This window comes from Ichthyophthirius multifiliis, assembly GCF_000220395.1.
Source record: "Ichthyophthirius multifiliis unplaced genomic scaffold scaff_1120509249435, whole genome shotgun sequence".
Classification (NCBI taxonomy): domain Eukaryota; phylum Ciliophora; class Oligohymenophorea; order Hymenostomatida; genus Ichthyophthirius; species Ichthyophthirius multifiliis.
In genome coordinates, this window is record NW_004087714.1 from 44811 (window position 1) to 61651 (window position 16841).

At 15.9% G+C, this 16841-nt stretch overlaps 4 protein-coding genes across 4 annotated transcripts, besides 31 other annotated features; 2 read left to right on the plus strand and 2 right to left on the minus strand. All coding sequences in view use genetic code 6, as the record gives it.

The window, feature by feature from the left end:
* Positions 1–448: 448 nt before the first annotated feature.
* Positions 449–489: a microsatellite.
* Positions 490–710: 221 nt separating this feature from the next.
* Positions 711–744: a microsatellite.
* Positions 745–867: 123 nt separating this feature from the next.
* Positions 868–902: a microsatellite.
* Positions 903–1231: 329 nt separating this feature from the next.
* Positions 1232–1263: a microsatellite.
* Positions 1234–1283: a microsatellite.
* Positions 1238–1281: a microsatellite.
* Positions 1238–1290: a microsatellite.
* Positions 1291–1394: 104 nt separating this feature from the next.
* Positions 1395–1446: a microsatellite.
* A 1809-nt stretch (positions 1447–3255) lies between these two features.
* Positions 3256–3420: a microsatellite.
* Positions 3272–3414: a microsatellite.
* Positions 3421–3901: 481 nt separating the features above from the next.
* Positions 3902–3940: a microsatellite.
* A 164-nt stretch (positions 3941–4104) lies between these two features.
* Positions 4105–4129: a microsatellite.
* A 306-nt stretch (positions 4130–4435) lies between these two features.
* Positions 4436–4473: a microsatellite.
* A 383-nt stretch (positions 4474–4856) lies between these two features.
* Positions 4857–4891: a microsatellite.
* Positions 4857–4895: a microsatellite.
* Positions 4857–4897: a microsatellite.
* A 21-nt stretch (positions 4898–4918) lies between these two features.
* IMG5_004230 (hypothetical protein) lies at positions 4919–5369 on the plus strand (the record flags this gene model as incomplete). Its single annotated transcript, XM_004039931.1, has 2 exons — positions 4919–4966; positions 5008–5369. The coding sequence occupies 2 exons, from the start codon at positions 4919–4921 to the stop codon at positions 5200–5202; spliced, it is 243 nt and encodes an 80-aa protein (XP_004039979.1). The 3' UTR covers positions 5203–5369.
* An 841-nt stretch (positions 5370–6210) lies between these two features.
* IMG5_004240 (stomatin family protein, putative) lies at positions 6211–7236 on the minus strand (the record flags this gene model as incomplete). The annotated part of the gene is made up of 4 exons (XM_004039932.1): positions 6211–6517; positions 6577–6697; positions 6742–6877; positions 6973–7236. The coding sequence occupies 4 exons, from the start codon at positions 7234–7236 to the stop codon at positions 6223–6225; spliced, it is 816 nt and encodes a 271-aa protein (XP_004039980.1). The 3' UTR covers positions 6211–6222.
* Positions 7237–7609: 373 nt separating this feature from the next.
* Positions 7610–7660: a microsatellite.
* Positions 7655–7702: a microsatellite.
* A 2470-nt stretch (positions 7703–10172) lies between these two features.
* Positions 10173–10215: a microsatellite.
* An 81-nt stretch (positions 10216–10296) lies between these two features.
* Positions 10297–10936, minus strand: IMG5_004250 (Ras family protein, putative; the record flags this gene model as incomplete). Its single annotated transcript, XM_004039933.1, has 1 exon — positions 10297–10936. Exon 1 carries the CDS (start codon positions 10903–10905, stop codon positions 10297–10299), a length of 609 nt encoding a protein of 202 aa, XP_004039981.1. The 5' UTR covers positions 10906–10936.
* A 219-nt stretch (positions 10937–11155) lies between these two features.
* Positions 11156–11218: a microsatellite.
* Positions 11219–12548: 1330 nt separating this feature from the next.
* Positions 12549–12606: a microsatellite.
* Positions 12607–12840: 234 nt separating this feature from the next.
* Positions 12841–12874: a microsatellite.
* Positions 12853–12900: a microsatellite.
* Positions 12899–12948: a microsatellite.
* Positions 12939–12974: a microsatellite.
* Position 12975: 1 nt separating this feature from the next.
* Positions 12976–13027: a microsatellite.
* Positions 13004–13036: a microsatellite.
* Positions 13037–14839: 1803 nt separating this feature from the next.
* Positions 14840–14881: a microsatellite.
* Positions 14882–14945: 64 nt separating this feature from the next.
* Positions 14946–16329, plus strand: IMG5_004260 (hypothetical protein; the record flags this gene model as incomplete). Its single annotated transcript, XM_004039934.1, has 5 exons — positions 14946–15189; positions 15251–15411; positions 15461–15706; positions 15745–16157; positions 16203–16329. 5 exons carry the CDS (start codon positions 14946–14948, stop codon positions 16327–16329), a joined length of 1191 nt encoding a protein of 396 aa, XP_004039982.1.
* Positions 15709–15740: a microsatellite.
* Positions 15709–15743: a microsatellite.
* A 401-nt stretch (positions 16330–16730) lies between the features above and the next one.
* Positions 16731–16778: a microsatellite.
* The last annotated feature ends 63 nt before the right edge of the window (positions 16779–16841 follow it).

The window sequence follows — 16841 nt, forward strand, 5'->3', positions numbered from 1 at the left end:
CAAAAACAACTATGGGACCAAGCCAAGGAAAAAATTAAGCCCATTTTAATCGAAAAAATTAAAAGCTGTAAATACAGTGCCTACTTTGTTAAAAAAGGATCTTATTTAGAAGATATAATGGTATATTAAGGTTATTCTTAATAGATTTTATAAGTTTTAGGACTTAATAATGAAAAATTTAGATAAATAACAATGAAATAAGGTCTTTTAGATTTTGTTGAACCATTATAAAGATACTATATAATAATTGAATAATTTGCAAATATAGCCAAAAATAAAATGCCTTGGGAAGAAGTAAATTTGATAACAATTGATAATTTTAAAATACCTGTAAAAATTTAAGCAGAAAAAATTATTATTAATTAATACAAAAGCATTTAAAATTATATTGGATTTATGAAAATAGAAATACAAGATGAAGTTATTTAAAATTTGATTAATAATAGGTAAAAAGCAAGCATTTTTTTAAAAAATCAAGCTTATTTTTAATATGGAGACGAATTTAATTACTCTTTATAAACAAATGAATTTCTTGAAAAATTCTATTATAAATCTATTTAAAAAAGATAAATTTCAAAAAAATAATGATAAATATATTAAGAAATGAATTTTTTTTTTTTTTTGTTTTTGTATTTTTTAATTAAAAAATAAGAATGTCATTTATATCAATAATTATTGGAAATATATTATATAAAAATTATATATATATAAATTAAATAATTATACTAATTTAATAATTTTACTTTTATATATTTATAAAGATTTTTTTTTTTTTTTCAATTAATTTTTATTTTAATATTAAATAAAAATATCTTATTTTATTTTATTTTTTTTATTGTAAATGAATTTTTCATTTAATTTTTTTATAAAAAATAGAAAAAAAAAAAAAAATAATAAAAAAATTTAATAATTAATATTTTTTTTTTTTTCTCATTTTCAAATTTTTACCTTTCTATTGAATTTTTTATTAAAAAAAATAGAAAAATCTTTATTAAAATAATATTAGATAATAATTATTAAAAAAATTAATTTTGTTTTTTTTTTATTTTTTAAAAAAATAGAAAATTAATACTTTATTTTTTCTATGTATAAATTTATCATTTTTTTAGATTTTTTTATTTGATTTGATATTTTATAACAATTAAATTAATAATTTTTTATTTTATTTTTAAATTAAACAAAAAATATATATTTATAAATAAAAAGTATTCAATTTAATATTTTTTTAATTTATTTAATTATATTATATATTTAATATATTATTTTATATTTTAATTTATTTTGATTATAATTGTTTTTTTCAATATTTTTATTTTTTAATACAATTTATCTTAAGTATCTAAAGGCCCTCATTATTTTACAAATTAGATTTTGATTTATTTTACATAAAGGCCTTTTTCTTAATCATATTATTTTATTTTTCTTTATATAATTAAGTTTTATTTTATTCAATAAGATTTTATTAATCAGGACTCTTTTTTTAAAAAATAAAATAAAAATATAATCAGGAAAAAAATAATTATTTAATTGTAAAAAATAAATTCTAAAATTATAATAATAAGAAAAAAAAAAAAATATTTAATATTTGAATTTACTAATGACTATGTCATATTGATTCCCAATTAAACTGAAGTAATTAATGTTTATTATTTTTTTGCTTTTTTTAAAGGAAGGTAATAAGGACATTTATTTTTTTAAAATTATATTTAAATCATATTATTTTTCTTTTCTCTCTTTTCTTATAAATTTAATTATTAAATTTCTTGAATTTAATCTCTATAAAAATTACTTACATCTATTTTCGGGAATTTCACATTTTCTTAAGAATTTTGTAATTATTTATTTATAGCCTTATGAACAGATTCTAAAGATATATTTGAATCTTTCAATTTAACTTTATCTTATCTTTCAAATTTTTAAAATAATTAGATTTACTTTATTTTATTTTCATTTTTTATTTTTTCTTATGATTTATTATTAGAAAAACTTTGATGATCTAAACTAATAGACTCACCTTTCATTCTATGATCAATATAAAATTCATTTATATTTTTATTTTCAGTCGAATTTTCTTATTTTTTACTACTGAAATGAGATAAATTTGTAGTTATATTAATATTCTATTTTATTTTAATAATTTAAAATTAAATTAAAGCTTATTATTTTTACACTTTCATCTTATTTAAAAGAACTTTTTTTTAGAAAATCTACATAATGAATAGAATTAGATGCTTTTTTATCTCTTTAAATTTCATTCATTAAGGTTAAAATTTAATTTTATGGCGTATCATCTAAAACATACTAATAATGATATTCATTAAGAAGTTTAATTTATTTTATTTATTTATAATTAGTTAGAACATTTTCCTTTAATAACTCAGTTTAAACTTATTCTGAAATAAATTTATCTTCTTCACTTTTAAATAAATTTTATTCTTTAAAATACTCAATTTTATGCCTATTTAATTTTACAATTTCTTATTTTTGTAACTTTATTTTTTAATTCAAAAATTAGTATTAATCTTTTATTACTGTATTTTTTACATTTATACTGTTTATCTGTTTCTCATACCATTATTCTTTTAATTCTATCTATTTTAAGAATTCTTAATTTAGAAAATTATTATCATTTAATATTTTTAAAAATTACTTTATATTTTTATATTCTTTATTTATTATTTATATATATGTATATATATATTACTTATTAATTTATTTCCCAAACAGTAGCCTTTTAAGATTAGCATACAGCATTAGTTTTTCTTGGAGTATTTCTAATAACTTCTATTTCTCCAAAGCATTAAGTTTCTCCAAGTTAAGATAGCCTAATCAATACTTTTTGGAATCTTTAATTTTACTTTGTATGTTATTATACTTAGTTTTAATAATTAATTTCTACATTTTTATAACATAAGATCTTTTTTAAAAATAAGAAAACAATATTTAGAAAAAAAAAAAAAAACTACTTCTATTGAACCTTTTTATATTAAATAAACATAATTCGAAATATTCCCTTCTTAATAAATAGTATTTCCCATTACATATTTTTTTTTACAAAAAAATAAGTACTTTTACTAACTATTTCTTTTCCTAATCCTTAAAAAAGTTTTAAGAAATAAATTTGATTCTCTCATTCATCTTTTTTATTTCAACTGTCATTAGTATATTTTTATAATCTTCTCCACTCATAACTGCAAATTCAGAATTCTCCTTTGCTAAAATAGTTGCAGCCCTAGGTTTTTTTAATAAAAGACCTATTTAATAAAAAATATAATATACTTATTAATATAAAAATTTAATATACTTATTTAATAAAAAATATAATATAATTATTTATAAAAAATATAATATACTTATTTATATAAAAATATAATATACTTATTTATATAAAAATATAATATACTTATTTATATAAAAATAATTAAAAAAAAAACCTAATTCTCCAAACATTTATCCTGGAAATAAAGTCAAAACATATTTATGTCTTGGTATTCCATCTTTAAAAAACTTATCTATATCGTAAATATAATTTATTTCAACATCACCTAATAATTTAGAAATATCACTATTATCTACATTATCTTGATTTTTTATTTCTAATAGTGATGATTCTTAATTTGTTTATTAGTCGATTTCTTGTTAGCTATTTTCTAAAATATTAATTTCACTTTTTCCTTTTTAAAAAATAAATTAAATGAATGAATATTTTAATTTACTTGGTTGATAATTATTATCATTTTATTGAAATAAGCTCATTTATTTTATAACTTATTTCTGTTTTTTAGATTTGGTTCTTAAAGAAGTAAACTATAATGGCTGAATTTAATCTACAGGATATAAATTATTTAATTATTTTAATTATTCCTCATTTATTTAAACTGAATAATGTTTATTTAATTTATTTTATTTATTCTTTTATTCGTTTTATTATTATTTTATTTATTAAATTCGATTGATCATATGTTTCTTTTACTCTGAAGGCTTTAATTATTTCATTTTCGAAGTTTCTTCTTGTATATCTTATTATAATTGTTCAGCCTTTTTTGCTATCATTACATTAACAGATCCACTTAAAATAATATAGAATTTTTATGGAATTTCCCCTTTTTTTTTTTTTTTTTTTTTTTTTCAAAAACAAAATAAAATAAGAAAAAATAAAAACTATTAATTAATTAAAACCTGCCATAAAAACTGGTTCTCCTTTTGAAGCTTTTTCATATCTTATTTTACTGCAACACTTTTAATGCAATTTTAAATCTACATTTTACTTCTTCTTGTTTATGTCTTAAAAAAATGAAAACTGACTTGTCCATTATTATAATATTTGAATTTCGTCTTCATTTCTTTCTCCATTTTATTGTTTAATTATTGATAACGAAATCTATTATTTTTTATTTCGATAAATAAAACAATTTATATTTTCAAAAAAAATGTTTATATATATATATATATATATATATATATAATTATATAATTTTAACAATCCTTTTTTTTAAAAAAAATACTTTTTGTAAATCTTTAGGTTCAAATGTTTTTAAAAATTATTTTAGAATTTGCTTATATTTAGGGTAATTTTATTTTCTTAACCTTTGTAATTCATATTCAGTTATTTATTATAAATCATATAAACTTTGATTCATTTAATAGATAAAAAATAAAATTTTATTAATTTTATTAAAACTCGTGTTTTATTAATTTATATTAGTAAATAAAAATATTTAATTTTATTGGTTTTCTTTTTTAATTTTATTAAAATATTTATTGTGCTATAAATTTTATATAAAATGATCAAATATTTTGTTATTTATTTACAAAAAATTATAAATAGTTTTTATTTTAAATTTAAAATTTTTATCAAAAAAAAAAAAAAAAAAAGAAAAAAAGAAAGAAAGAAAGAGAAACAAAATAAAATAAAAAAATGATTTTAAAATCAATTTTCAAAAAAATAATTGAATATGATCCTTAAGTATTTTTTAAATTTTAATTAATAAATAATTTATAATATAGGTAGATTTCTTTTCTCAAAGAAACTAAATAGAAAATTCAGGTAAATAAATTAATATAAAAACTCAAAATATAAGAAGTATAAATCAAATAATTTTAAATAAGAATAAATAAATAAAATACAAATCGAAATATAAACAACAAAAGCAGAACCAAGCTTTTCGCAGACCAAATATAGTGATTAATTTTTTGATTTGACTGATGAAAAAAATATTTAAACATATGAAAGATTCGTCTAAAAAATAATTGGTAAAAAGAATTATGTATAAGCTATATTGTTAAAATCAGATAATTTTTTTAAATATTCCAAATATAATTCTGATTAAAAATGTAGTAATTATATTAAAAAAGCAATATAATCTTAACAAGAAGTTCAAAATTAAAAACCTATATAATAAGAGCCGATCTAAATTAAATAAATATATATAAATGATATTTTTTCAGAAAGTGAACTAAATTTTTAAGAGAATAATAATTAATTACTTAATTAAGAAAATCAGAAATTAAAATAAAACTCAAGGGAAAATTCAAAAGAAAAAGAAAAAGAAAAAAACAATAGTAGCTCATCTTAAAAAGCTTAAATTAATAATACAAGTATATAAGATTTAAATGAAGAAAGTTATAATAAGTATATATAATAATAAAATATATTTATTAATAATATATTTATTTAAATATAAAGTTAGATAAATATCAAATATATATCTAAATCAAAAGATATAGAAAAAAATTTTTTAACATAGTCTAAAAATTAAAGGAAAAGTTAATTAAGTTTTTAATAATGGCAAAGATTTCGAGAGCAAACCACATATTCGACTACAAATAAAAATTTAATTAGTAAGAGTCAAAAAAGTTTAAAAAGAAGACTTCCAACAACTGAACAAGTATAAAGAAGTGATATTTGTTAAAATTAATAAAGATTAAGACCAACAGAAAGTAGCTTGAAGGCTAACTGTTTTATAAATAAAAAATGTATTTATTGTGATTAATAATTAAATTAAAATGATGAAATTAAAATTTTCACATGTTGTCATAAAGCACATACTGTATTTTTTTATTTTTTTGTTACTTTAATAAAATAAAAAAAATAGAATTGTGTACCAAAATATAAAATTCTCAAATGTATTAAGTGTGACTAGGAAGATTAATTAAAAAAATATTGAATTTTTTACAAAAAAAAAAATATAATAATAATATATTACTATGATACATATATATTCATTTTTATTCTCTTTTTTTATCCTATTCTCCATCGAAAATCATAAATAATGTTTTAGCTGATTAAAATTATGCAATATCTTATATAGTATCAAAATACCTTATTTACATAGCAGAATCTGCAGCAAGTAAATCAGATGCTTCTCTTTAAAGTATTGCACTTTAAACATCTGATTAGCATGAAATTATTTTACTTTACGCTATTCTTCTACTTTTGGGGACCATAGATAATTCTTCAACAATATTTTTATCTAAAATCATGTCTTTTATGAATACTTATTCAACAAAAACTCCCCTTTTTATTTTAACAAAAAAAAAATAAAAATATAATAATAATATTAAAAAAAAAAAAACCATTATTTGGTTTAAGCGTTCATAAATTCTCCTATTTTTAAATTTATATCTTCTCTTTAATCTAATAATACTTACAAATTATTTTCTCCACAGACAGTCCTTAAGCATGCATATGTTAGTTCTTTTTTTAAAAAAAATAACAAATTCTTATTAATAATATTATACCTTATAAAGACATATTTAAATCCTAAATTTTATATTAGGCTTTTTAAGGTTCATTAATTCTATAAAAAATAACTGTATCTATATTAACTATTATGCTATCATTAGTGATTATACTTTATCTATTTAAATCAATAACCTTTTTTTAATAAATAATAGTTGAATATTTATATATTTATATATAATTTTTTTATACTTCAATTTAAATTTAATTATATTTTTTTTTTAAAATACATTTGTTTTTAAGTTCACTATTTTTATTTGCTCACTAAAAGGATTTATTTGATGCAAACCTGGTCCTAATGTTTTTTAGTATCTCCCGAATTTTTCTAACAATCCAACATAAGATTATTTTATTTATTAATAAGGGTATGGAAAACAACAAAAACCAGGTATTAAAGATAAACATCCTGCTACTTTTCCTAAACAAGAAATACAATTTTCATAGCATGTAAATTTTCCTGTATCTTGAATATCTTCATTAATATTATTTTACATTTTTTTAATTCTTCTTATTTATATTTTTTATTTCAGAAGCCTTTTTTTTTAAAAAAAAGTAATTAATTATAATAAATATAAAAATCATGAATTTACAAATATTTTTTCTTTGAAAAAAAAATTAATAAAATATCATAAAAAATCAAAATATTTTTATTGAATATTTTACTAAAATAATGATTTATTGACATTTTTTTAAATCATATTTTCTTTATTAATTTAATATATATATTATTATATAAATAATTCTGTCTATTTTTTATCAAAATAATAAATAAAATTATTATTATTCATATTATTTACTCTAAAATTAAATTAAAATTTATATTTTATTCCTTATTTTCAATTTATTAAGTAATATTAACATAATGCTATTTTATTTTCATTATTTTTAAAAATTTTATAGTTTCATTTTTTTTAAAAAAAATGTATTTATCATTTATAAAAAAAATGTTTAATTATTTATTATATTCTTTAATATAAATTAAACTTAATTAACTGAATTTTTTTAAAAAAAAACTAAAGAAAATATTAATTTAATTTTAAATACAAGACTTTTTATGTTTATAAACAGTTTATAATTATTTGTTGCGAAATAAATTAAAATAATTCAAATCATATTTTAATTTCATCTAATTCTCATAATTATTTTGTTTTTAGTAAATTCTTATAATCCTTAATATTTTTTTATTGATTTGAAAATTATATGTTATTTTTTATTAATTTTGAACAATAAAGAAAATATCTTTATATATTTATTTATTTATTTTAAATCAGAATATTTTTCTTAATCATTAAAAATATTTCTTTATATTTAATTATTATAAGATATGAATTTTGATTTAAGTTATTTTATTATAATTTTAAAATTGTCATTATTTTTTTTAACTTGTATATAAAATTAACTATTTAAATATTATATATATAAGTTTTATTATTTTAGTTATTTTATTTAGAAAAATAAATATATTTTATATAAATAATAGAAGTTAAACAAACTAATTATAAAATGATATTTATTTTTAATACCATGATTTTTAAATATTATTATATTATCTTAAAATTACAATTAAAAAAAGTATTAAATAAAATTAAATTTAATAATAATAAAATAAAAAAGTTTAAACTTTGTAGAATCATATTATGGAAAAAACAACTTTATTGTTTTTTTATAAAAAACAATTATTTTAATTTATTTTTTATCAATCAATTTGTAATAGTATTTTGTTTTTTTCTCATATTTTAACAAAATTTAAAGATACTAATATTTACGTTATTTGTTTAACATCTATTTCTATTAGAGTTATCATTACTATTTTATTTTATTTTTACTTCATCTAAATTAAAGCCTTGTAATTTGCTTCCAATTTATTTCTCTTAACTATTTTTTAGTTTTTATACAAAAAATATGATTTGGATACTTAAAGTTATTCTAAGGACTTTCAAGATAAAAGTTTTGTTCATTTATATCAACTGATTTCAATGGTCTTATAAAATTTAATTTTTATAAAAAAATAATAATAATATATAAATACATTATCTTTGGACATGGTGGAGTTTTTTAAAAATAATTAACGTATTCATTATAATTCATTGAGGAAAATTATCTAAATCGATTTATATTTAAATCTTCTTAGTCTAAAATTAATTAATTTTATTAATTTTTTTACATTTCTTATATATTAAACGAAAGTTTTAAATTTTAAATACAAATTTAATTGTTTTATTATTATTGCTCTAAATACATATATATTTATTTAATTCAATTAAGTTATTTTTATATTAAATATATTTATATATGTATAGTTAAAAAAGTATACCAAATAAAATAATTTTTTTATTTATTTTAATTATTTTTGTGTTGTATTTATACTTAATAAAATTTTATTTTGATTTAATAATTTTTTTTAAATAAAAATAATAATTAAATAATAGTATATTTATATATAAAATTTATCAATTTATTTTTTATTTATTAATTAATATTAAAATTATATTTTATTTATAAATAAAAATTTAATAGATTTATTTTAAATATTTTAAATTTTTTACTTATTTATTAAAAAAAAAATATATATATAGATAAATATTGTTTCTTTTACTTATTATATTTTATAAATTTCTAAATTGTATAATATTTAGAAAAAAATTATTAAATAATATGTAATTTTTTTATTAATTAATAAATAAATTAAATGTAAAAACTTCTAAATATTTAAAAATATTATTTTCATAATGAATTATTAATATAAAAATTATATTTTACAATGGTGTTTAATTATATTCTTAATATTTTTATTTATTTAATATAATTAAATAAAATCTTCATTAGAATATAGATACTTATTTATATATATAATTTAATATCATTTGTTTATTATAAAAAAAATAAAAAATCATCTACTTTTTTATAATTATATATATTTAATTATAAATTATTTTATTTATTAAAATTTACAAATTATAATTAAAAAATAAAATAATAGGTTTTATAAATATAAAATAATAAATAATATTTATAGTTATAGTTAAATTTCTGTATCATCTTTTGATTAGCTTACCTCTTATTTACAAATAGTTTTTTTTATAAGAAGAATTCATAATTTAATAGTTTATTTTTTATAATCTGAGTATATTATAATATATTATTTTTATAAATAAAATAGAAAGAGATTATAATAAAGGTTAATTCAATATATATATTAAAAATATTGCAAATCTAGAAGATACAAGTTTAAAAAATATAAAAATATTAGATTAAGAATAACTTTAACAAAATAAATATAAAAATTAATATTTTATAAAATTAAATATAATTTTTTTATTATTAAATCAAAACATTAGTATTTTCTTTTTTCTTTTGTATTTTATTTTATAAATATATTTAAAAAATATAAAGCACCACAAAAACAAAAAATATATTAAAGAAAAAAAAAAAAAAACTAATATATAATTATTTAAAAAATAAAATATAATTATGTGCAAACATATAAAGTATTTTAATGATAAAATAAAAAATATATAAAAGCATATTATAATATATAATATACTAAAAAAAAATCAACAACATCCATCCTTTTTTTTATTATTAGCATTATTTCCATGTACATTAATACCAGCTCCTTTCATATTACTTATATCTATATTGTCTAAAGCTTATTTTGCAATAGATTTGAATGCTTCACCAATATTCTATCCATCCTTAGCAGAAGTTTCGAAATATTTAACGCCATATTTTTCAGCTAATTCCTCTCCTTCCTTTTAACTAACTTTTCTATCATCTTTCATATCACACTTATTTGCAATAATAATTTTTTTAACATTAGCATCAGCATGTTCATTAATTTATTTCATCCAATCAGCAATATTTTTGAAACTATTAGGATCAGTTACACTGTAAGCAAGAACAATACCCATAGCACCCTTATAATAATTGACAGTAATAGTCTTAAATCTTTCTTATCCCGCAGTGTCCCAAATTTGTAATTTAACACGCTTTCCGTCTATTTCTTCTTATTTTAACTTGTAATCTATTCCTATAGTAGTTAAATGTACATTCGTAAATGTACCTTCACAATAATTTAATAATACACAAGTTTTACCAACACCAGAATCACCAATTACTAAAAATTTTAACACTGCATCATAATCTTATTTATGATTGTTCATTTTTTTTTAATTTTTAATATATGTATTATATTTTATTATTTTTCAAAATTATAGAAGTAAATACTAAAAGTTATTTTTATATAAGGCTTTTATATCTTATATAAAAAATATTAATTTAGGTCTTTATATAATAAATGATTTTTATTAAATTAAAAAAAAGTTTTTGATTAAATTACTATTAATATTCTAAATAACGATACAAATAATTGAAAGATAAGAGATTAAGAAAATAAAAAAATAATAAAATAAAATATATATATTTATTTATATATATATATATATATATATTTATATTTATATATATATATATATAATTTAACTCCATAAATACTTTATTCGGTTCATTTACGGTTTATTTCTTGCTGTATAAATATAAGGTATTATTTTTTTTAAGCATTCAGGTGAATTATTAGATTGAATGTTGTTAAGCTTAATCAAAAATAAATATATATTTTTTAAAATTTACTTCATTTTTTAATTATTCTATTATTTTTGATAGGAAACCCATAAAAGTATATTGATCACAATATCCCTGTATTACCATATATGCAATTACTTTTTCATTGCTCATAGCGCCTAAAATTGTATATTTTTTAGAACTTTTATTCATTTCTAATAATAGCTCTTCTCCCTTTTTTATTCAAGAATATATTTTATTAGTAATAAAATTAACACCAGTTTCATCAATGAATACTTGTACCATATCATTTAATAACGAACTTATAATTTCTATAATAAATTAGTACCTTTGGTTTAATGTTATAGAGTCCTCCATAACAGGTTTCACATAATTACTTTTTTATAAGATAAATTTAATTTATTATGTAAATTGAGAATGAAGCTATTTAAATTCATCTACTAATCTTTAGGAGTCCTTAACTAATTATACATAGATTATTTAATTTATAAAGCAGATTTATATATAAACTCTTATGTATTATAATTATTGTTTTGCCATCATTGCATTTCGTTTGTTAATTTTTTAGGTTTTGTTTATTTTTTAATTTCTAAATTTCCATTTTTTTTTAAAGCTTATCTTAGAGAGTATTTAATTTGAATTGAAAAAAAAGGAACTTTTGACATTATAAATTAATTATTATATCCTTCTTATATTAATTAAAATGTTTCAATTCTATGTTAGTTTTTTTGTTCTAATTATAATCATTTTTTAGTTTTCTTTTTTTCTTTTTATATAGGATCTTATAATCGATAAAAATCTATAAGGTTTTCCAAGTGTATATAAGGATATTTATAGCACAAACTTCTTGTTATTATATATTATGTTTAGCAAGAATATGACTAATAGAAATTGAATCTATACTTACTTTATAATAATAGTTCATTCCAAGTATAATTATATTCTAAAAAAAATACTTAAGAAGCTAACTTATCGATAGTCCATTCAAAACACTAATTTTAATTATTAAAAATTATAATTTGGTTAATTAATTTATTTTATTTTTGTTTATATTTTTCAAATTTTTTTCCAGAAATCAAGTCTTAATAGATTTATTTAATTAAATATTTTTTTTTATTATAATAAAGAAAATTTAAATAAAAAGTATTTATAAAATATTTTTAATAATAAATTCTTGATTTAAACTGGAAGTTTATATTTCTGATATATAATTATTAAATAAAAATAATAAAATAAAAAAAAAAAAATTCAATAATATATAAAAATAAAATAATTAATAAAATGCTTAATAATTATTAAATAGAATTTGTCTTAATAAATAAATAAAGAAATTGATATATCTACCTCAATTTAGAAAATAAATGTATGTTTGAAAGATTGAAGAATGTCTATCTTAAAGTTGAACAAATAGGATACATTTTACATAAGCTTAGTTCTAGATCCATAACTGCTGAATATCTTCTTGGGGTATGTTGGAGCAAATATTATTGTCAAATAAAAAATTGAAATATCGTTACATAAATACATAAATAAATATATAAATATATACATTATAAATATATATATATATAAATATAATATTTTTAATAATTTATATTTTGTAATTTTTTGTTAATTTATATTTTTTTTTTATTTTTTTTTTTTAAATTTTCTATTATATTTTATTAATCATTTCATTTATTTTATTATATTTTTTTTTATTTTTATTTTTTTAATTTTCATTACAAATTAATTTTTATACTTCTTTAAGACTTTCAATAACCTTTTGTGATTATCATTTGAGTTTTTATTTAATTTTTTTTATATTTTAATATAAATAATAAAAATAAATTATTTTTAATTTCTTATTTTTTTTTTTATAATATTAATGCATATAACTTTGTATTATTTTTTATTTTTTAATAATATAAAAAAGCTTTTTTTAAAATAATAATTTTTTTTTAATTATAATATTATCATATTTTTTTTTTTAAAGATTTAAAAAAGCATAATATTATATTATTTTAATGGTTTGATATTTAAAAATGCAAAACAATTATAATTTTTTTATTTAATGTATTAAAATTAAAACTATATTATATTTATGGTATATTAAGACATTATATTAACATAAATTTAAGATAAGTAAATGATAAAGTATTCATTTATATATTTAAATACATATAATTATAAATAATTGATACATTTTATATAAATTTTAATAAAATTCTTACAAAAAAAAATATATACATTATTTTTATTTTTCATATATTAAAAATAATCATTAATTATATTTATTTTAAACGTAATCAGACCAATTTTTATTACTTATATTCGGTTTAGGATTAAAATCAAAGAAAAAATCTCCTAATTTTTTTAATATACCTTACTTTCCTTAATAAAGAACTAATTTATCCTTATAAATAGCTGCATATGCATTTTATGTATAACAATAATCCCCACATTATAATTAATCTCCAACTTTGAAAAAATTAATTAAAAAAAATATATACATATATATTTATTTTAATTGATACATTCATCGAATATATTCATTAATATACTTCCTGAATTATCTGAAATAAGCAATTAAGTAATGATTTTTCCTTATTTAGTTTTTATGACTTAATTTTTTTTTAATATTATAAATTTTATTTCAATATTTTTATGATGCGGTTGAATATCTGCTATTTTGTTTGAAGGATCTCTTTATATTAAAGAGTCTAAATGAATAATTTTTATATTTTAATCCATTTAATTGTATTTTTAGTTAAGGATACTTATAATTTAATATTTGGTATTTTTATATTTTGTATATTTTACTTGCTTATATTATTTATTTTTTTTAAAAAAAAATTAATCCAAAAAAAAAAAAAAAAAAAAATCTATTTTCACGATTTTTATTTTTATGATTGAGTTTTTAAATAAAAAATTTAAGGAAAAAAAAAAAAAGGCAATATAAATAATATAATATTTTTTATTAAAAAAATAAAGTACAAAATAATTTTTTTTTAATTTAATAATAAATATATTTTTAAGATATGATTAATAATATCAATTATATAAAAATAATTATATATAATCTTATTTTTTTTTAATCATATTTATGCTTTAACTGTTATTATTAAAATAATTTATTTTATTATAAAAATAATAATTAAAAATATAGAAAATATTACTATCGTGTTAATATTTCATATCTGTATTTTTACAAGGAATTTTAAATGAAATTTAATTCTATGAAATTAATCATAATAATAATAATATAGTTTTGAAAAATATATTAAAAATCATATAATTTGCAATATTTAATTCTCTTATAACTAAAACGAAAACATAAAACCTTCAATTATCTATATAATCAATTGTCATAATAAAAACTATTAAAACTTTAAGTTTTTTATAATTATGTTTTTATAAATATAATTAATCACTCAAAAATTCTAATTGGATAATTATATGATAATGTTTTTTATTTATTAAATGAAATCAATATAATATTTATAAACAATAATCAATATTTTTATTGCTTAAACAATATATATATATATATATATATATATATATATATATTTATATTTATTAAATAAAAAATTAGTTAAATATAATAATAAATTGAAAAATTATCTTAATTATTAAATAAATGAAAATAGCCAGAAAATTCTCAACATAATCCGTCTATATAGTGGCTGCAAAAAGAACACCTGTAGGCTCACTGATGGGAAAACTAAGCTAATTTAAAGCTACTGAATTATCTTCATTAACAATAAAAGCAGCTCTTGAATCTAAATAAATTTCCCCTGAAAATGTTGATGAAGCAATATTTGGAAATGTATGTTCAGCTGGTTTAGGTTAAAATCCAGCTAGATAAGCTATATTAGGAGCAGGTTTAATTTTTATAATAATAAATTAATACATATTACTTCAAATATTTTTTTTTAAAAATAGGATTACCAATAACAACAATTGCTACAAATGTAAATAAAGTATGTTCTTCAGGAATGAAAGCAGTAAGTTTTGCTGCTTAATAAATACAATTAGGTGCTGCTAATTGTATAATATCAGGAGGATTCGAAAGTATGTCAAATGTTCCATTTTATGTCATGAATGTAAACTAAATATAAATATATAAACAAAACAATTAAATTAAAAAAATAGTATAGAAAAGGCATATTATATGGAAATTAATAATTACTTGATGGTTTAGCAACTGATGGTCTTTCTGATGTTTATAATAAATGTGCAATGGGAGTATGTGCTGAAAAAACAGCATAAGACTTTTAAATATCCCGATAATTATAAGATGATTTCTGTATTTCTTCATACGAAAGGGCTTTATAAGCAGCAAAATAAGGAAAGTTTAATGAAGAAATAGTTCCAGTGAAATTAAATGATAAAGAAACAGTAAAATAAAAAAAAATAAAAAAAATAAAAAAAAATAGTTTTCATAAGATGAGGAACCATAAAAATTCAGAAAAGAAAAAATCCCTTTATTAAAGCCTGCCTTTTCAAAAACAGGGACTATAACGGCTGCAAATTCTTCCAAAATAAATGACGGAGCATGCTCTTTAGTATTAATGAGTGAAAAAAAAATAAAAGAATTAAATATTAAACCTTTAGCTAAAATAATTTCTTTTGCAGACGCCGAAGTCGATCCAATTGACTTTTGTATTGCACCTACTAAAGCAGCTTAAAAAGCTCTCGTTTTGGCTGGAATGAAGTAATAATAAATTGAATTTTATGAGTTTTCGGAAGCTTTTGCAGTTACTGCTTTATGTAATATGAAACTCTTTGATATTGATCCTATTAAAATTAATGTCAATGGAGGAGCTGTAGCTTTAGGACATCCTATTGGGTATTTTATTTTATTTTATATTTAAATCATTTTTTTTAATTTTAGAATGTCTGGTGCTAGATTGGTTTAATCTTTAGTTAGTGTTTTAAAATAAAATAAAGGTAAATATGGAGTTGCTAGTATTTGCAATGGAGGAGGTGGAGCATCTGCTATTATTATTGAAAATTTGTGATTTTAGGTTTTTTATTTCTTGATTGTTTTCAAAAAATAAGATAATAAAAAATATTAAGAAAAAATAAAAGATATTTATTATATTTTTTTTGTTTTGTTTTTTAATTTCTTATTATTTATTAAGTATTTCTATTAATTTACAAATTTTTTTTTATATATAAAATTTTATTTAATCAATTATTAAAAAATTTAATAAATTTATTGTATCTTTTTTAAATTTTTAATACTATTTATATTTATATATATTTTTTTTGTTTTATAAAAAATAATTTTATTTATAAAATATTTATTTGAAAAAAAAGGTCCCCCACCAAAAATATAATATTATTAAAAATATAAAAATAAGATAAAATAATATATAATGTTTTTGAAAAATAATATAATAATATAACATAATTATGCATTTTTTTCCTAAAAAATTTGACATATTTTTTTTCTAAAAAATTAAACTTCTTTTATCTTCCTTATATTTTAAAACTTTCCCTGATATTAATATAATTTATAAAAATATAA